At 50.1% G+C, this 20754-nt stretch overlaps 1 protein-coding gene across 1 annotated transcript in view; it reads right to left on the reverse strand.

Annotated features, from left to right (window-relative positions):
* The window catches only part of DENND2A (DENN/MADD domain containing 2A), a 62202-nt gene that overhangs the window by 8788 nt on the left and 32660 nt on the right, over positions 1–20754 (reverse strand). The window contains exons 7-14 of the mRNA XM_006861251.1: positions 19858–20045; positions 18330–18439; positions 17243–17312; positions 13862–13939; positions 11383–11523; positions 10130–10278; positions 3506–3683; positions 2334–2375 (exon numbers count right to left, since the gene is read on the reverse strand). Of these exons, the coding sequence (XP_006861313.1) occupies positions 2334–2375; positions 3506–3683; positions 10130–10278; positions 11383–11523; positions 13862–13939; positions 17243–17312; positions 18330–18439; positions 19858–20045 (956 nt within the window). The remainder of the gene's footprint in view (positions 1–2333; positions 2376–3505; positions 3684–10129; positions 10279–11382; positions 11524–13861; positions 13940–17242; positions 17313–18329; positions 18440–19857; positions 20046–20754) is intronic.

Consider the following 20754-nt stretch of genomic DNA (forward strand, 5'->3'; position numbering starts at 1 on the left):
TGAAATCCTGTTCAAACCCATATATTTTTTACTTGCAAAGTAGAGAAAAACAGCTTAAATCCCTTCAGAGATTATAAACCAACCTTTATATGCACTTCTAAGTCTTTCACCTTTACCCACTAGTGATTACGTGTTAAATGTATGTTAGACGTCCTTTAGGCCTAAAGGTTAATCTATAATAGCTTGCTTGAACATTTTCCTGTAGAAATAAAAATGTTAGATTGCTAAGAAAATTGTGTTATACCTAGAAAATATCTTAAAGGTTGTTCCTGTGAATCATTGTGTCCTGTCCTTGAATTTCTCCTTGAAGAAAGTTAATAAAGACTGGGGTAGAGATAGTTCTGTGTGCATTCTTGGCAGCAGGTCTATCTGCCTGTCAGCTTGTATCCACTCTGGTCTCCGAGTGTTTCTTTTCTCTCTCGCCTCTCCAGACATCCCACCTAGAGTTAGTTCTGTGTGCAATGTCTGCCCCCGAGCAGTCTGTCTGGCAGCTTGCTTCAAACCTGTGTGTCTGTCTTCTTTGTGTCTGTTTTTTTTTTTCTCTCTCTCTCTCTATCGTCGCCAGACACTCCACCTTCGTGTACTCACCCCCTTGTCGAGGCCAGACCCCGGCACCCACGGGCTTTTCTCCCATGGGCTTTACTCCATTCGTGTCATCACAGTCCACTCTACTTTGAGGAGGCAGCTCTTCCCCCGTCGCATTTTGAGTGCCTTCCAACATGAGGGGCTCATTTCCTGGCACTATATCTGACAGTGGGTCACTGCTATTCATGTTTTTCAGTGGTTAAATTTCAGAAGTAGTTCGTCACTCCTTCCTAGTTTGTCTTCGTCTGGAAGCTCATCTGAAACCTGTCCACCATGTGTGACCCTGCTGGTATTTAAAATACTGGTGGCATAGCTTTCAAATCACAGCAACTCACAAGCCACCACAGTACGACAAACTGACAGACAAGTGATGGTTCATTTGCTTAGGTTTCCATAATCAACACTCACGGAAGCATCAGTCACAACATGAAACCGTGTTTTTGCATTAAGCAAACCTGCTGCAAAAGAACTCTAGAGTGTTCAAGAGTACGTATATCAGTTTCAGGACTAAGGTATGCCTGACCCAAGGCACCGCAGTTTCAATTGCCCGTATACATGTGAAAGTTGGACAATTAATAAAGAAGATCATAGAACTGATGAATTTGAGTTGTGGTGTTGAAGGTGAACACTGAAAGTACCATGGACTGCCAGAAGAACAAACAAAGCCATCTTGGAAGAGGTACAGCCAGAATAATGCTCCTTAGAAGCCAGGATGGTGAGAACTTAGACATGTTATCAGGCGGGACCAGTCCCCGGAGAAGGACATCATGCTTGGTAAAGTGGAGGGTGAGCGGATAAGAGGGAGATCTCCAATGAGGTGGACTGGTATAGTAGCAGCAGCAATGGGCTCCAGCGTGACAACTGTGAGGTTAACGTAGGCCCGGGCAGTGATTTGTTCTGTTGTGTGCACAGGAGAGCTATGAGGTGGACACCACTCAACAACACCTAATAACATCAACGAGGGGAGCTTTAAAAAGTTCGTGGAAAAATTCCATTATCCTTTAATGCCATTTTTCCCTGAACTTTTTAAAGCCCCTGTATGTATACATATTTTCTATATACTTGAAAGCTAAGGAAGTAAGGTGGCTCTGTCAGACAGGCACTGGATTGCCAACCACAAGGTTGATGGTTCGGGTCTACCAACTGCTCCACAGGAGAAAGATGAGGTTTTCTGTTGCTGCAAAGATTTATAGTCTTGCAAACCCTATACCGCGGCACTCAACAACAACAATAAACCCTAGACAAGGTCACTATGAGTCGAAATCGACTACAGAACTTAACAATAGGAAAGTTAAACAATGCTCTAAAGGCCTTGAAATTGTGCACAGCAAAGTATCCTAAATTAACGTCTATTGTTGTTAAATGCCATCGAGTTAGTTCTGACCCACCGCAATTCTGTATAGGGTTTCCAAGGAGTGCCTGGTGGGTTTAAACCACTGACCCGTTGGTTTACCAGTCCAGTGCTTATCCTATAGAGCCACACTAGGACTCCATTCGTACAACCAGATATAGAAGAATTTTCAGACCTTCTTTAGAGCATGTTGAACAAGAGAAGTGCATAGAGGTCTAACCTATGCCAAAGTTCTAATTGTTAGAAATACATTTTGTGGCAGAGCCCACAGAAATCTAAACCCTGTCTCGGCCTTGCCCACACCTTGCCCTGGTCTGTGCCCCTGGTCCCCTGGCCCCCAATACAGATAGCCCCAAACAAGGAAGAGACCAAGGGACCTGGACTAGGCCTGACTCACCTGCCTGAGGAACCGGTTGTTGTCTAGGTCGACCACAAGCACCTACAGGATAGGAGGGAAACGGGCAAATGTTACTGTGAGCAAGGAATGTCGGGGGGTTTGAACCATCAACCTTGTGTTTAGCAGTCCAGTGCTTATCTTCCAGAGCCACATCAGGACTCCAGTGTGGCACTAAGGGCTCGCAGACCCTAACCCTGACTTGCTGAACCCTTAGAGCCACTGGCCTGCTGTGCAGGAGGGGAGCAGGCCCAGTGGACTCCGCACACAGAGGCCTCCACACACAGGTGCACAATATCTGATACCACTGGGCGGTGGGAGGCCCTCAGTCTTACGGGGTCACGCTAAGCCATCCTAGAGACCACAGCACCAGCAGAGATCCTCATGGTGCCACACCCAGCAGGGACGGAGTCTGAGGGCTGGTTGGAGTGGTTTTAGGGGGCCCAGGTGACCCAGTGGGGACAGAGTCTGAGGACCGGTTGATGTAGTTTTAGGGGGCCCAGGACACCTAGTGGAGATGGAGTCTGGGGGCCGTGTGGAATGGCTTTAAGGGGGCCTAGGAGAACAGCATCACTGAGGGTCCCCCAGCTTCTCCGACCACTCACTCTGAGGGCCTCATTTAGGGGATGGTCTGTGGCTAAATAACTAAAGATACAGTAGGTTCGAGTGGGACCTGGGACTTGACCAAGTAGAGACATTTCGGTGGCTGTGGGTTTAACTGATAGGAAGAGGGCCTACTGACGTGAGCAGTCTTTCCACTGCTGTGTGGAGACATAAATGCCACCAAAGCCAGCTCCTCCAGGGCCCTCTCCCTGGGTGTCCCAGATGTGGGGTCCTGGGGGGGACCCCCATCCCTGCTGCTCACCCCCTAGAGCTGATGGAGTCTGCCAAGGCCCTGTTTCAGCTAGTGTGACTGCCCTTACTGTCCAGTTCCTACACTTTGTGTGATGCCCCCCTCCTTTGCCCCTCCCATGAGTGTGATGCCCTTTCTCTTCCCTCCTCCATGGATGTGATACTCCTCCCCTCCCCGCTTTCTGAGTGTGATGCTCCTCTCCCTCCCCCCATGGGTGTTATGCCCCCTCCCCTCCCCCAATGGGTGTGATGCCCCTCCCCCTGCCCCCTCCATGGGTGTGATGCTCCTCCCTCCCCCCTCCATGGGTGTCGCGCTCCCTCACCTCTTCCAGAGGCAGCTCATGGAGCAGCGGCAGCGTGCTGGCAAGCAGCCCGATGAGGAAGGGGGTGGGCGAGCACACAATGTCAATCATGGAGGGCGGAAGCACGGGCACGTAGGTGTGCTGCCAGGTGAAGGGGTAGGTGAGCGCCACCACAGCGTGGCAGCACGTGGAGAGGGTGCTGCGGAGAGAAGAGCTGTCAGTCAGTGGGCTGTCCCCGCGCGTCAAAGGGCCTCACCATGGGAGGTGCATGTCACACACAATTCAGCCTGCACACCGGTTGGTGGTCCTAGATGTTGAGACAGAGCTAGAACCCAAACTGAACCCACTGCCGTCCAGTCCCTTCCGACTCAAATGACACAGAGCACAGCTGCCCACAGACCCTCCTAGGCTGACTGCCAGACTTTTACCCACAGAGCCACTGTGTGGGCGTTTACATTAGGAAGGTCAGCAGCCGAGTGCTTTAACTGCGTGCTGCCAGGGCCCCCTGTGCTGAGGGCAGCTGTGTGTTGTCTGGCGCACTGGACAGTCCACAGGGACATCGAGGGTCTCTCCTGGTGAGCTTGACACATAGCCTGGCTGCGTTTCTGGAGGAAGTCCCAGGTGGGATGGGTTGGGTCCCAGCAGGCTTTGCTGCAGAGTGGTGGTGCCTTACTCCGAGACATCAGCTATGTCTGTGATATCCACTCATATGCTCCAGTTCCGGTTGCTACCCAGCTCCCGGATGACATGTGGGGTTACCGTGCTGAGGTACTTCCACCTCCACACAGGGCTACTAAGACTCTGGATGGAGCATCCTTTAAGAAGACATGGGAATGAGCTCCCTCATCAACCAAACACCCTGTGCCCAGTGTCTCTCATTCTGGTACATCAGCCCATGGAAGAGGGAAGGTAACCTCGGTCTGGTGGCAGGTGAGTCCCAGTGGGAGGGGGTGTCACTACCCTTCCATCATTGTCCTTTCAGACCCTGCAGAGGTGTGGCACCAAGCTTACAGTCAACTCAGGGCTGGGCCTCCAGAACGCAGGCCTGCAATGAGCTATGGACCCCAGCGAGGTCTGCCTTTCTCTTGGCCTCAGACTCATCATCTGGAAAATAAGCAAACGGACAAGAGACTCTGCTATGTCATTCCAGCTTTCACGTCTGTGAAGCGTGAACACAGGGACTGTGAACAGGAGCCTCGTGTGGAGACCATGAAAAGGACCACGGTTGCTCACTGCAACTAGTTCTGGGCTTCCTCGTGGAGACAAGACAGACAGATGGACAAATAGTGGACAGAAGCATTAGAGAAGCTCAGAGCCACCACAGTCCAATGAGGACAATGACAACACAAGGCCATGGAGCCGTGAGGGACGTGGTTCCAGAGAGGAACTGGAGCACGCCTCCAACCCAGGACTAGTGATGATGGGTTTGGGCAGGTGATAGTCTGGGGTTCATCCACCTGGTGTTCAGATGCAGTAACAAGTAGTTTATCCTCGATACACCCTGTTGAGTCAAACCAATGCTTGTTGTTTAGTGCTGCTGAGTCAGTTCTGACTCATAGCGACTCTGTATAGGGTTTCCAAGGAGCAGCTGGTGGGTTTGAACTGCCAACCTTGTGGTTAGCAATCCAGTGCTGATCCAACACCGCCATACCAGGACTCTAAACTGATGCTAGTATGCCATTAAAGTGATCTTTTTCACAGAACTTTCCTTGATTAAAAGTATGAGGGAGCTTCAAAACATTCATGGAAAACTGAGTTAAAAGATAATGGAATATTTCCACAGACTTTTTGGAGTCCTTTCATATTTATTTCAAAGACCCTGTCAAGTACACTGAGTATCAGCCAGACTTATGAGCAGTACTTTAGGTCACTGAGCTCCAAAGTAGCTTTGGGCAAACTCAGTGTCTAGAGCAGGGATAGGGAACCTTTTTTTTTTTTTTTTTTCCAAGTACCATTTGGAAATTTATAACACCATTCATGTTGTTGTTGTCAAGTGCCATCGAGTCGGAACCAACTTATAGCGACCCCATGCACAGCAGAATGAAACAATGTCCGATCCTGGGCCAACCTCACTACCACCGCCACACAAGACACCATCAATGATGCCACCTGGCTGATCCATCTCATTGGGGGTCTTCCTCTTTTTCTCTGACCCTCCATCTTACCCAGCATGACATCCTTTTCCAGCGACTGTTCCCTCCTGACAATATGTCCAAAGTATGAGAGACGAAGCTTAGCCATCTTGCCTCCATGGAGCACACTGGCTGCACTTCTTCCAAAACAGATCTATTGGTTCTTTTGGCAGTCCATGGCACTTTCAGTATTCTCCTCCAACACCACAATTCAAAGGCATCAATTCTTCTATGATCTTCCTTATTCACCGTCCAGCTTTCACATCCATATGAGGTTATTGAACATACCATGGCTTGGGTCAGGTGTACCTTAGTCCTCATTCATGGGCCATGCAAAATTTATTAGCGTAAAAATCATCTTGCTAAAACTTGTAAGCTTACTGGTAACCACCTTAGTCTACTTGTGAGTGGAAGAGGGGAAAAGGCAGTAAGGAAGGCATGGGCTGAGTTCAACTATGTTCTATAGACACCCGTTGACCTTGAGATGAGAGAGAAAAGAGGAAGGGCTGGTTGGTCTGAAGTTTAGGGAGACTTGGAAACTCCTAAGCCCATGGACACTGACCTAGTCACTGGGGGCTAGAGCTGAGAGTGAAGTGGCCAGTTGATGTGAAGTGGGGGGAGATGTATAAGAACGCCTAAACTTGTAGGTAGCGCCCATTTGACTTAGCTTGGACGGCTTGTTGATTACAACTCAACTACAGGAAGATAAATCTGATACAGGAAGCAAGTGTAAATTGCTACAATTTGATGAACTTACCTTAGCTTATGAATGCAGTTGCTCAAAATTCTAACTGAGAGGGAAGGAGTCTTCACATCAAGGATCAAGCCTATCCCCTTAATACACAGGATGATAGGGACGGGCAACTTAGACACTGGCTACCAAAAATGGGGGTGCTATAAAGGCATGAAGTGGCTAGCTTACACGTTTTCAAGAGTGTGTATAGTTTCAGAACAAAGTGCGGTAAGGTAGAATCCCCATTGAATAGTTTTCCTCTTGTCTAGATGGGTCTGGGGAAAGGGAATGGGGGAAGATGGGGATAGGATGCTTTTGATTCAATAGTGAGAATAATTGGTATCGTGACTAATTGCAATGGTCACAACACTAAAGGTAGAAGATGTGAAACAAAAAGGGGGGAGTAGTTCATCTTTTACTCCAGGAACAGAGGACTGTAGGACCATCAAGAGGGAAGAGCATGAGCAGAGCGTGGGATCCTAACCAGAGAAGCAGCAGCACCAGAGATGGAAGCAGAGATGAGGACATGGAGAGAGAGAGCAGCTGAGGACTCTAGACCCATGGAAAGAGAAAGGCTGTGTGCTTGGCAGGCAGGAGGCTGGCTTGCAAAATGTGCCATTTGGTCATTTAAACAAACATGGATTTTCTGTGTATTTTGTGTACATTAAAAAAAAAGAGAGAGGGAATAGAGGTAAATACTGTTAACCAATGGTTCATGGAGAGAGGTTGTGATCACTGCAGTGAAACAAAATATGATTGGTTGAGTGCAAAGCTGGCGATCTGCCCTGTTAACTACCATTCAATTCACAATAAAAATTAAAAAAAAAAATTAACCAGCTATATTTTGTTAAACATTTAATGAATTCATCCCTAATGTGATGGCTCGAAGTCCTGGTATAGCACTGTGGGTTAATGCACTGGACTGCAAAGTCGACTTGAACCACAAGGTCGGTGGTTCAAACTCACCAGCTACTCCTTGGAAACCCTATACAGGGTCACTATAACTTGGAACAACTCAACAGCACTTAACAATACCAACAACATGATGGCTCGGAGTCCTGATATGGTGCTGCGGGCTAATGTGCTGGACTGCAAGGTCAGTTAGAAACACAAGGTCGACGGTTCAAGCTCACTAGCTGCCCCTTGGAAACCCTACACAGGCTATGACTTGGAACCAACTCGACAGCACTTAACAACAACAACAACATGATGGCTAGAACAGTGGTTGCCTTGGCAAGGTCAGACAAAATGATTTCCAGAGCTTTGTGTGGTGTTGTGGGCTAATGAGCTGCACTGTAAGGTCAGCGGTTCAAGCTCATCAGCTGCTCCTCGGAAACCCTAAACGGAGTCACTATGAGTTGGAACTGACTCGATGGCACTTATAACAACAATGACAACAGCATATGGCCCTCGGGCAGAGGTTCCCCACCACTCGTCTAAAGGGTGTTCTGAGGCAGCAGGCACTGATGGGCAGAGAGAATCTGGAACCCCCTTTTAAATTGGCAAAAGTTGCTCAAACATGAACCAGAACACTCTGGGGCGAAGGTACACAGCACACATGAACTTGTCTGTGTAGTTAGACATGTGGTAGCAAAGCCCAGGTCCAGATTCCCGTGCCTGCCTAGGTCTGACCACCTCCTAGCTTATGACCCATTCACCAATAGCCGCTCACTGAGCTTCTAGGGTTAACGCTTTACAAAAGGACAAAAAGGACATTTCTTAAATATTAAACATGGTGACCTATTTAAAAATTTTGTTCAAATGTGTATGTATCACACTCTTTATTCTTTAACATGACTAAAACTTTAGGGAATGAAATAAATAAACTAAACATAAAAACTCAAAATGTTTATCATCAGGGAATTAAAGAAAAGGGTCCAGGGGAAATATTGATCTGGGTTGCTAGGGTGACAGGGCACGCTATCACCACAACAGTCTTTCTTCCCATCGGTCACACTTGGGCTTGACTGTGTCTCATGAAACACTCAGTGTCCGTTCTGAAGGTGAAACGAAGCAAAAACAGTATTCTAATATTTGTTAGATTTTTGGCTCAACTTAAAACCCTTTTATAACTCATACAATGTTTGTCACAGTCCTTTTGTTCAGCGATCTCCTTTTGCTGGGGGCAGCCTCGCTAGCCATGATGAATGAATCAGTCATGAGTGTGATGAGGGTGCTGGGGTGGTGACTTGAAGTCCACCTGGGACGTCACGCCACAGAGCCCAGGGCATGTCCTGTTCTGTGGTCTCTCAGAGATGGGATGGAAGAGTGAAGTCCGGAGGATGAAGTGATATTCTTCCCTCCACGCTTCACCACTGGGCCTGGTGAAGGCTTGGCAGCACTGGTTCCAACATGTGCCAGGGATCCCTCACAGAACCCCCTAGGCTAGATGACCTGAATTGGAGGGTCCCTCACAGACCCTTCCAAGGAGCTCTGGTAACATAGTGGTTACGAATCGGGCTGTGAACTGCAAGGTCAGCAGTTCGAAACTACCAGCTGCTCCGTGGGAGAAAGATGAGGCTTTCTGCTCCCATAAAGATTTACAGCCTTGGAAACCCTGTACAAGGTCACTATGGGTCGGAACTGACTCGACGGCACTTAACAACAACAACAACACAGATCCTTCCAGGCCAGACGACATGCACTGGGATCCCTCAGACCCTCCCAAATCAGATGATATGCAGTGGGGGTCCCTTAAAAAACTTTGCAGGTCAGACAATCGCAGCCAGTGGCTGTTCCCCTAACCCATGCTTATCAGATTCCATTACCCAGTCAAAGAACCTGTTTTCCCATAAATCAATCAGAAGTAGGTGGACAGACATTCCTTCTGAAGGACGTCTCTAGGTGGAGCGGCTAGAAAGAGAATCTGGGTTTCTTGCTTTTTGACTCAGTGAGTTTACACACTCACACCACACTCACCACACACACTCTCATCTCACATTCACACTACACACTTTTCCTTACCCCACACTCACTCACTCTTACCACATACACTCTCCTCAGGCACACCACACTCACACCATACAGTTACCACACTCTCCTCGGTCACACCACGCTCACACCATACAGTTACCACACACTCTCCTCGGTCACACCACAGTTACCACACACCACACTCACACCATACACACATGCATCACACACATCCTTACACACTCTCATGCACTTATCCCACACACTCACCATACTCAAAACTCACACCACACCCCACATGCTCATATTTACATACATTCATACCACACACTCTTCCCCCCCCCCGCACACCTTCACACATGTCACACTCACATACAAGAATATTCACACACACTCATGCCCCCACAGATCCCATTCACCATCCCCTCACACATCTACATCTGTAAGCAGCAATGTCCAGGGCTACCAGCTGCTGTCTGGAGCAGCTCTGCTCTCAGAGCCTCAGAAGGAATGGGCAAGGCTGATACCATTCGGACGCCCAGCCCCACAATTGTGAGGCGGTGCACTTGTGTTCTTAATGCCGCCACCTTGTGGTCCCGTGTTAGGCAGCCCCCTGTGCTCCCACCACCCATCAATTCTATCCTGTGGGTGACGGTCCGAGTTGTTAGCTGTCCCCAAGCCCACAGACTGTGTGAGGACTGGACCAGACACCAGGTGAGGAGTCCTCACAAGTGAAGACCCCCCATTTGGGAACACTGAGTGTCCAATGCCCTGTAGACAAGCCTGCTGTCTGCCCTAGGAGCCAGCTGTGCAGACTCTGGGAGCCCCGTCTGACCATCACTCCTGCAGAAGCTGTTGAGGCCGTACCTGAGCTTGTCTGCAACAAAGATGACCCTTCTTTCCAGAAGCAGGGAGGCGAAGACACAGACCAGGTGCCGGACGCTGAGCGATGAGAAGAGAGACTCAAAGTCCACGTGTTCAAGGCGAGAGTCCAGCGGGCGACACAGCTCAATGACCTGCCAGGGGTGGGGCAGAAATGAGGGGGCCATTCTACACAGCTTGGTCACCCGTGGGGAGGGAGGCAGAAGCGTGGGGGGTGGGGTGATGGGCAGAAATGAAGGGGACTGTCCTACACAGTGGGTGACACAGCTTGGAACCCTGTGGGGACAAGGCAAACTTGAGGGGCAGGCCAGGCCTCCCACAGGTGCTGCAGGAAGGGGATAAGAAAGACCCTAAAAGCAACTGGGGGAAGGAGGTGTTGGCAGGGAAGCGGGAGTCCCACCCTCATGAGGACACTCTCCATGGGCGCCAGGCCACAGATCCTGTCAGAGGGCAGCACGGACTGCACTAGGTCCAAAGGCAGGGTCAGACGGAGGTGGGGAGGACAGTGAGAGGGTGATGGCACTTAGCTGGAAATGGTCAGGAGGCTCCCTGGGCTGGACACATCTGGCCCTATGAGTCTGTGATGCTGAGAGCCGCCTGCCTACTCCTGTACAGACCGTGGGAGGCCATTTCCCGGGCTGTCCCACCTGCTGGTCAGGTGCCTTCAGAAGGCACATCCCAGGGCCCTTAACCCACCCTGCTGCTTTCTGGGGCTGCTCTATTTCAGTGTTTACGCTTGGTGTGTTTGCTGGAATGTTCCTTGGCTTACCAGTGACATAGTGGGTTTTCTCTCTCAATAACCGAGAGAAAATGCCTTACTTACTAACACCACTCTCCCCCGACAGTTTAACTGCTGGCACTAGGCAGGGATGGGGCAGGGAACTAGGCATTCTGGAATATCCTGGACCTGGCCTCCTGGCACCCACAGACTGAGGAGAATGGGCAGGACGCAGCCAGGCCTCTGTGTAGCAGGCTGAGGGAAAGGTGGGTAAACAGTTCCTGCCCTGTACTATCAAGCAGTGTCTGTGGTACTAAATGAAGGTGCAGTGGGAATCCTGAGAGGGGACTGGAATACTACCAGTTCACAGATGAAATAGGCCATCAAGATAAACCATGGCTGGATGTTCCGCTGTGAGTGGCTTCTCAGGGCCACTGAGGAATGAGGCAAAGGTGTCACAGTGTACACCCTTCCGACCACGGGACAGGTGTTGGGAGAGGACAGGGCTCTGACTGCCTACCTCTGTCCCTGATCCTGGCAGGAAGTTCTTGACCACAATGGTTTTGCCTAGAGCTGGGAACGGTGCTTCCAACACGCTCCTCATGAGGGGCTGAACCAGGGCAGGAGAGATGCCGCGTCGTTTCTCTACCTCGTCCAAGATCTGCAAGGACCAGAGAAATCACCTGGCTATTCTGAAGTCAGACCCAAGGGCTTGCGGACCATGGGTCAGGCAGCATGTCAGTCCCCCGAGTCTCCCCCTCACCCATGCATCCCCACCCTTAGCCAAAAGGGGTACAGGGCAATTCCTTCCCCCTTAACAGTGGGCTCATTACACTGATACATGCATTCTTGATAGGTGTAATACTGCCCCCAAGGGGGCGAAAACTCATGGACATTATCATAGTTTGTAGGTCTCCCACAAGTCACAGAATCTCAACACAGGCTATCTGTGGTATTAAAATATCATAGAGGATAGCTAGCAATGCAAATCAAAACCACACTGGGACGCTGCTTCCTACCCACTATGCCCAAAGCCAAGCCATGGTTGCTGAGGCAAGTCCGACTCACAGCAATTCTGTTGGACAGAGTAGAACTGCCCCACCCCCATGCAGTGGCTGGGGGCTTTGAACTGCCGACTTTCGCGGGGTGCTTTCACATCTGTGACACCAGGGCTCTCATACCAGCTAGGATGGCTGTAAGCTAAAGGACGTGTAATAAACGTTAAAAAGGACATGGAGAAGTTAGAACTAACTCTCAACCATCGCTGGTGAGAATGTAAAACTATTTAGCCACTTTGAGAAAAACCCGGCAGCAGTTCCTCAAAAGATTAAATACAGTTGTCATGTTGTCGTTGTTAAGTGCCGTCGAGTCGGTTTCAACTCACAGCAACACTGTATAGGGTTTCCAAGCAGCGGCTGGTTGAGTTTGAACTGCCGACCTTGCAGTTAGCAATCCAGCGCTTATCCTACAGGGCCACACCAAGACTTGCTGAATTTCAAACTAAGAATGGAAATTACATCAGTAATTGTTTTCTTTTTTACACTGACTGCATGTTGAAATAATAATATTTTGGATACCGTGGGTTAAATAAACCATTAAAAATTTTACAAACATTCATGGCCAGGCTGTGAGGAAACAGAACAAAAAGGGTCCTACAGGGGGCGGCGATGACATAAAGAAGACACATGGAGTGACCAGGAGGAGGCAGTAGACAGGGGTTGGAGGATCAGCCTGGCCTCTCTGGCCTCAGCACACAAGGAGTGTGTGGGCCCAGGGGGCCAGAGCCAGCCTCCCCTGGACCCGTGCCTCTTGCAGACACACGTGAGTGCAGAGGAGGGCAGGAAGTTCTGCTCTGAGTTGCTGAGCTCATGCACTTGTTACCCAGCAGCACTGGGGGCAACAGAGGAGTGATGCCCAGAGCTGCCCTTCTCATTCACAACTCCTTCTGCCATTTCAGTCACTCTTGTTCCACACCTGGAAAGAGCATGGCTTTCTGCAGCCACTTAACCTGTGTTCTGGTTCTGGCTCTGTTCAGAGAGTCGCTGTGTGTCCTTAGTAAACCACTGCTCAGGCTGCTGAAACACTGACCTGAAGAAAGCAGGACATGAGCAGAGCTGCCCAGGATAGGAGCAGAGGGGTTAGGGGTCTCACAGAAACACTTATTTCCGGCCAGGCAGAGAGACCCTGTCCTCAACACCAAAGGCTGTGGCCCCACAAGATGGCTGACGCAGGCAACGTTCGGAATTGAGTGACCAAGACTCCTTCTATGTGAAACTGCTGCCCTCCTGGTGGACTGCAGGGGGAGAGAAGGCCTCACTCTGGAACACACACTCCCCTGACTCGGGACATCTGGTAGCATGACTGTGAATTTCTACAGACAGGTGAGCATAGAGGCCTGAGCATTGCAGGGGCCGCCACTCACCGGCCGGGTGAGAACCAGTGGACAGCAGACACTCCACAGAGAACACTGACCACTTACCAACCCAGAGATGGATGTGGGATAAACGTACGTGTTAGAGACCCATGAAGAAGTCTCGTCTATGTATGTGGGAAGGGAGTGCCAAATTTAAGCTCGCTTCTGAGATCAGAACTCAGGCCGGGTAAGTGGGGGTGGGGGAACAGCTGACCTGATGTGGCAATTCTTAGGTTGTGACGCATTTGCTCGAAAGGTGACCTGAAATGCTACTGAAACAACAAGCTTTACACACACACACACAACACACCTAACATACACAAAACCAGGGTGGCCTTCTTGACAAAGACAAGACTCAGAAGAAGGGAAGTGAAGCACCCCAATGCTTGCCCTACGACAATCACTGCTACAGCTCCCCACCTCCTCAGCTCTTACTCCTGGACCCACTATAAAAGCAGAGGAAGCAGTGAGGTGAGGAAGAAGATGAGGGCAGGAAGCAGGCAGGGCTCTTTCCTCAAGGCTCTCCAGCCTCCTGCTAGTCCTGGCGTCCCTCCCCTCATCCTCGGAACAGAGGGGGCGCTCTCACCTTGGAGAAGAGACTGAAGCAGCCCAGGCGGCTGACGATGCAGTAAACCTCCGGTAGGCGCTTCCCTTTACCTCCAGGCTTTGGGGAGAGAAAGAAGGAAATGCTGAGCATCAGCAGCCCCAGACATTTCTGCCTTCCTGCAGCTGTGCTTCAAAACATGTGGAGTAAATGGCGACCCTATACCTATGGTTACAGGAGCCCTGGTGGTGCAGCGGTTCAGTGCTGGGCTGCTAACTGAAAGGTCGGTGGTTTGAGCCCACCAGAGGCTGCACAGAACAAAGATGACGCAGTCTGCTTCCTTAGGACGACAGCCTTGGATACCCTATGGGCAGAGTCCACATGACCACAAATTTGTTTGGTTTATACCTGGGTTATAATCTCATTGCCATGTTAGTGAGGTAATTTGAAATGGGGGTGGGAAGGGGGCCTGGGGAAGGCTTCAAAAAGTTTGTGGAAAAATTGCATTATCTTTCAGTTCCATTTTTCCCAGAGCATTTTGCAGCTCCCTGATATAACTGCTGATATGTCTTAAGGCAATCTCTTGAGACATCGAAGAGCAGATTAAGGAAAAAAGCAGAGATGGGGGAAGAGAATGCCAGGTCACATGATCACCAAGGAACAAAGGACCTCCCCACAGAGCCCAGAGAGAGAAAGCCAGCACCCTGAATTCCGACTTCCAACCTCCTCAACCACAAGAGAATATTATGTTTATTTATTACAGCTCACTTTAACAATGCCCAGGGAGCCCCGGTGGCACTAAAGGATAAGCACTGGACTGCTAACCACAAGGTCAGCAGTTCAAACCCACCAGTGGCTCCACAGAGGAAGATGAAGCTTTCTGTTCCCATAAAAATTTACATACAGCCTCAGAAGCCCTATCTCACGTCCACATGAGTTGGAACTGACCCATGGCAGTCGCTTTGGGTTGTAACAACACTTACTGTGGTATTTCTGCCACAGCAGCCCTCAGAAACGACACCTGCCGTGTACCAGATGTTTCCATAAACAGCACGTGAAGTAGGGAGTGGGAGGGTTCAGGTGTATGTCAATGTGTCTGAGCCCCGATCCTCAGTGGTTTGGCTGATCTTGTCATCATCCTCCACTGTGTGATCAACTCCATCAGCCAATTAGTTGAAAGGCCAATGGGCTTCCTTGGGGGTGTGGCCTACATCCAATTACATGGATGTTCAGGCAAAGCTCCAGCAAAGCTTGTTCTAGACCCTACATTTGATTCGCCATCCTCTGAGCTCCAGTTCTTAGGATGGACCTGAAGAGTTTGGGTTCATTAGACCCTGCAGCCACATGAGTCAGGAGAAAACTTCAGCTATCTGACTCACAGATTCAGGGCTTGCCAGCCTCCACAGCGCATGACCCATTTCCTTGAGTGAAATCTCTTTATGTAATATATAAGCCTCACTGGCCTGGTTTCTAAAGAACCCAGCCTGAGACAGGTACCAGTGTCCCTCCATAGACAAGGGTCCAGTGCAGACAGTAGATGCTTAATGTAGCCTATAGAAAAACCAGAGAGTAAGAATGCCTAACTTAATGTGATCTACAGAAAGATGAACCAGAGAGTAAGAAGGCCTAACTTGTTCACACAACCACAGCAGCTCCGCTCAAGGAATTACCTTGCTTATTACACTGATCATTCCGAATCAGAAACCATTTCTTAAAAACCCTTTTGAAAATGGACTTTTAAGCTAATTTTCAAATAAACAAACAAAAAAATCTCAATAGCTCAGCTCGAAAGTAAATGTTTGTCAACAAAAATGATTACCCCACAGAACGTTTTCCACTATACCTACACTGTATCTTAAGGAATTCAGCAAATATTTCTTGAGCATCCACAAGTGCCACTGTTGTTGTTAAGTGCTGTTGAGTCGGTTCCGACCCATAGCGACTCTGTATAAGGTTTCCAAGGAGCAGCTGGTGAGCTTGAACCACTGACTTTGCAGTTCAAATGACTTTGCAGTCTGATGCATTAGCCCACAGCGCCACCCCAGGACTCCACACTGCGAAACCCTAACCGACATCAGACTCAGATATTCTCAGTGGGAAATGTCCTGTTGCTATGGTAGATTTTCAAAAGATTAAGTTTCAAAACCAAAAATGGTCATTTTATTGAATTATTAATGTCAGGGGTTAAAGGTGACAGTTTCAAAGGGGAAATCCTGAAATGATCTGAGTCATGAGCAGTGAAACCGTCTCTGTCCTAAGCACTCATTAAGAATATCTTTGTTGAGCTATCAGGGTCTGGTTGGTAAGTTTCATTATAAAGGACACTTAGGGAGAGAATGTCTTTTTATTGGATGAAGGAGACAACTGGGAATGTACTTTTTTACTGAACCAAAGGAGAGAAAAAAAAACACCGTAACCATTTGCCATTGAAACCCTCTAGCCCTATGACATCCTCATGTGTGTCAGAGAATTGCATTCCACAGGGTTTCCAATGACAGGTTTTGGGGAAGCAGATCACCAGGCCTTTCCTCTGAGGTACCTCTGGGTAGCAGTATACCTCAAACCTTGGTTTGGTTAGTAGCCATGGTAACCCTCTGTACCACCCAAGGGCTCCAAAGGAGGCCGAGGCAAGATTCCCATCTACCAAGATGACTCAGGTGAGGCCCAGAATCTCCTCCTATATTTTAAAGAAGTCTCATGTGTAAGCTTAAGCATCCCCCTTTTTTTTTTTTTTTTTTAAGTATTTTACTGTGAATTTGGGTGAAGGTTTACAGACCCAATTAGTCTCCCATTCAGTAATGGCTACACATTTTGTTTCATGTCATTGATTACAGTCCTCACAACTCAACATCACTTAGTCCACTTCCTCCCTCCTGTTTCCATTCTTAAAATTCTGAACTGAAAATGACAGAAAAAAGACCAGATTGAGACGGGCAGAACTCGTAAAGACTTAAGGTTCTTTGTCAGCCTTCAGATCTGGAACTGGGGACTCATCTCTGTGGTTCAATTTCCAGTTAAACAACAGACAGGTCTACAAGGGGAACAAAGGTGTCCTGGTAGGATAGAGGATGCCAAGCTGGGCTACTAACTGCCAGGTCAGCAGCTGAAAATCTATCAGTCACTCCGAGGGAGAAAGAGGAGGCTTCTGCTCTGAAGATTTATAGCCTGAGAAGCCCTTGATAGGGTCGCTAGGAGTCGGAACAATATCAGTAGGGAGACACGCACACCTTAGAATAAGAAATCATTTGAGATCAAAAGGGTAAACTTTAACTAAGGACAAAATATCTCTTGTGTTTTTAAGCACCTGACTAGCTGACTGTGCCTTTGGTGGCTTCCTTTGTGGAGAAATCCTAGTCTGGGGGCCTCGGGGGCCAGCCCGGCTCTCCAGGGACCTTCTGCCAACTGAAAAGGGAACACACTCACCAGCAGCCTCCGACAGTATCCAAACCTCCGGCTTCCATCTTCTCCAGTTAAGACAAATGAGAAGGTCTCACTGCGGAAGAAAAGGAGCATTACTAAGCCAAGTGGAGCAGGGCCTCTAGGGACAGCAGGAGAGGCCTCAAAAAGGCCATGCGTTCTGTGCAGCCACTCAGCTCCAGAGCAGGAGATGGAAAGGCCGCCTCGTCTCCCGAGGAAGAAGGGGAGACCCTTCTGGCCCTGAGCAATTTCAGAATTCAGAGGACACAGTGGACCATGACTGAGCTCCCACTATGCAGAGGGTCTGTGGTGGCCTTGGTGGACAAGGGGGTGGTAATGAGGGAGCAGGTGACTAGTGGGGCAAGCTCTGGGGCCCTCTTGGGACTGCCCTGTGTCACTCCCCTCGCCCCGCCCCCACGAACTGCCTGTTCTTAAACACAGGGTGTCCGTCCCTCCCACACTTGGGGTATGGTCAGTGGGGTTTGGTGAGAGGCTGAAAACATCAGAGCGGACACACTGCCCTGACAGCAGGGACTGAAGCAGACGTGTGCTCGGGTCACAGCCCACACCCTAGTGTGTGATCTGTGAGGGTGGGCGGGGGACAGTGACAAGGCTGAGGACCCAACACTCTGGTAATTGGGCTCTAAGATTCAGGGGTACCTACCCACCCCACAATGCTGGACCTTCAGGTCAGGTCCAGCAGGATGAACCGAGGAGAGTATCATCTGTGTACCCTCATCATTTTCATCTCTGTCTGTGGGCGGGGCGGGAGTTGGTACCCCCACAATCCTGTTGCTGGCTGCCTTCCAAGTGGAGGAGGTGCCCACCTCCCCACCCCACCCCCACCTGATTCTCATCTCTGTCTTTGGGGTGGGGGGAGGCTGGTACCCCATTCTCATCTGTTTTGGGGAGGGTAGGAGGTACCCCTCATTCTCATTTTTGTCTTTGGGGTAGGCAGGGAACTGATGACCCTCTCATCTCTGTCTCCAGGGTAGAGAAGGAATGGTCCCCCCACTTTCCCTGTCTTGAGCTGGGGGAGAACTGGACCCCCTTCTCGTCTCTGTGTCTGGGTACGAAGGTGGGCTGGGCATACCTGGTGAACTGCTGCACGGGAGCCCAGTCCTTGGCATCAGGGAAGCAGAACTGAGGGATGGCTTTCAGCTGGTCCTCTGCCTCACGCATGAACTTAAAGGACCTCTCCAGCTGCAGGGAGAGAGGACTGCCTCTTAGCATCTGGCTTGGGGAAGGTCTGCAAGTCAGCCCAAGGGGTTTCAGGAGTCAGGAAAGAAACCAGCCTGCTCTTGAGAAAAGTGCCTGCAACTCACAGCGACCCCAAGTGCCAGAGTGGAACTATGCTACAGGTTTGGCAAAGCTGCCATCTGTCTGGAAGCTGGTGGCCTCCTCCTCTTCCTCCCAGGAAGCAGCTCTGGGCTCCTTTTCCTCTGCCTAATGCCCTGGACTCCTGGGGTGGCACTATGATTAATGCACTGGACTGCAAAGCCATTTGAACTGCAAGGTCGGCGGTTCAAGCTCACCAGCTGCTCCTTGGAAACCCTATACAGGGTCGCTATGGGTCGGAACCAAGTCGAAGGCACTTAACAACAACAACAACGCTCTGGAACACAATTGATACTGAAAACCGGACACGGTGGTGTCTTCCCCAGGGAAGGGTCAGGAGTCTGCATAGCTCAGCCTCACTGAGTGGCTCCAGTCTGGCCCCTGGCAGGCTGAACAGCACAGCTTAGAGAACACACAGTGAATCTCAGCTACTTTCAGGGTTAGGGAGTATCAGAGCTAGAAGGGACTCCAGTCTTGTTTCGGGGGTCAGGGAACAAGCCCAACATGTGAGGTGATGTATCCCTAGTCACACACCATGCTGGAGCTGGGGAGCCACCCTTGTGTATCTGCTATCCCAGTATCCAGCATGGTGCTGGGCACATCCCAGTCTGCAGGAGTACATTCTGTTCATTTAGTTCATCTCTGCATTTGTCTATGACAGGGTCCCTCCAACAATGAGTCAGACATGGAGAATAAGCAGTCCATTACAGTCCATGTGGCACGGAGCACTTTAGGCACCAGGAGTTCATTCTAGACAAAGCCAGCTAGATGCACGCGGCCCGAAGGCCGTAGTGGGACAGAGCCTGAGTCCCCTGTACAGACACAGAGGGACACTCGGTGCACAGACGGTCATGGAGCACAGAGGCCACGGGGAGCCCCTGTGGGAGGTGATGTGCCTGATAGGAGGGGAATAGGGTCTCCAGGGGTAGCTGGGAGAAAACACAGAGGGTGTGGGGTTCACACGGGGCTCCCACTTCTAGACCTCGCTGCATTCATCCTCAGGCTTGCCAAATTCTCCAGTAGCAGTGCATGTCTTCCAGGGTGCACCAGTGAACCTTTTGGCTGTTAACTGAAAGGTGGGTGGTTCAAGCCCCCTCAGCGGCAACATAGGAGAAAGACCTGGAGCTCTGCTTCTAGCCTGGGAAACCCTCCAGGGCAGTCCCACTCTGCCACATGGGGTCAGTACAAACTAGAATGCACATGACAACACCCGACAAGAGCAGCAACAGTTGAGATGTATTGTCAAGGCTGTGTCCCCAGACGTCCTTGAGTCCCTGGTCTACCTTCAGGGGGAACTGCTGCGTGAGCTCCGGCACATAGTTGGCCCCCGCCTGCTTCTTGTGCAGCGACACGACCACAAAGTACTCGAAGAGTTGCCGTTCCTGGTACTCTAGCAGGTCCCGGTCCGGCGGGGGGCACCGCGGGGCCTGCTTCAGGCGGGCCCGCACATTGACCAGCCGCTGGCTGTGAGCTGCGGGGAGAGAGAATTGTTTCCACGTCTTACGAAGTAGCACAAACTCTGTTTTGGGGGCCCCATCTAAAGTGCCAAGGAGCTCTGGTAGCATAGTGGTTACAAATCAGGCTGCTAATCTCAAGGTCAGCAGTTCGAAACTACCAGCTATTCTGCGGGAGAAAGATGAGGCTTTCTGCTCCCGTAAAGATTTACAGCCTCGGAAATCCTGTACAGGGTCGCTGTGAGTCTGAACCGACTCCACAGCACACACCACCAACAACAATCCAAATAGGAGCACTGGTGGCACGGTGGGTAAAGCATTGGATTGCAAATGCAAGGCCAGCAATTCAAACCCACCAGCTGCTCTGCATGAGAGGGATGAGGTGGTCTTTTCCCACCAAGATTTATAGCCTCAGAAACCCTAATTCAGGGTCCCTATGAGTTAGAATCCATTCAATGGCAATGGGTTTAGTTGGACTTTTTGGGTCAGAGCACTAAGGACCTCTGTAGGGTGATGGATTAAGCACTGAGCTGCTAATTGCAAGGTCATTGGTTCAAACCCACCAGCCTTTCTATGAGGCAGTCTGTTCCTGTAAAAGTTTATAGCCTAGGAAGCAGTTCGACTCTGTCCCAGACGGAGGACAGGACATGAGGGCAGCAGCTCTGGTTTCTGGTTTTCGCCCAAGTGCTGTGTTGCAGACCGTGTAAGACTAGTCAGAGGTTCGAG

This window comes from Chrysochloris asiatica, unplaced genomic scaffold (assembly GCF_000296735.1).
Source record: "Chrysochloris asiatica unplaced genomic scaffold, ChrAsi1.0 scaffold00041, whole genome shotgun sequence".
NCBI classification, from domain to species: Eukaryota; Metazoa; Chordata; class Mammalia; order Afrosoricida; family Chrysochloridae; genus Chrysochloris; species Chrysochloris asiatica.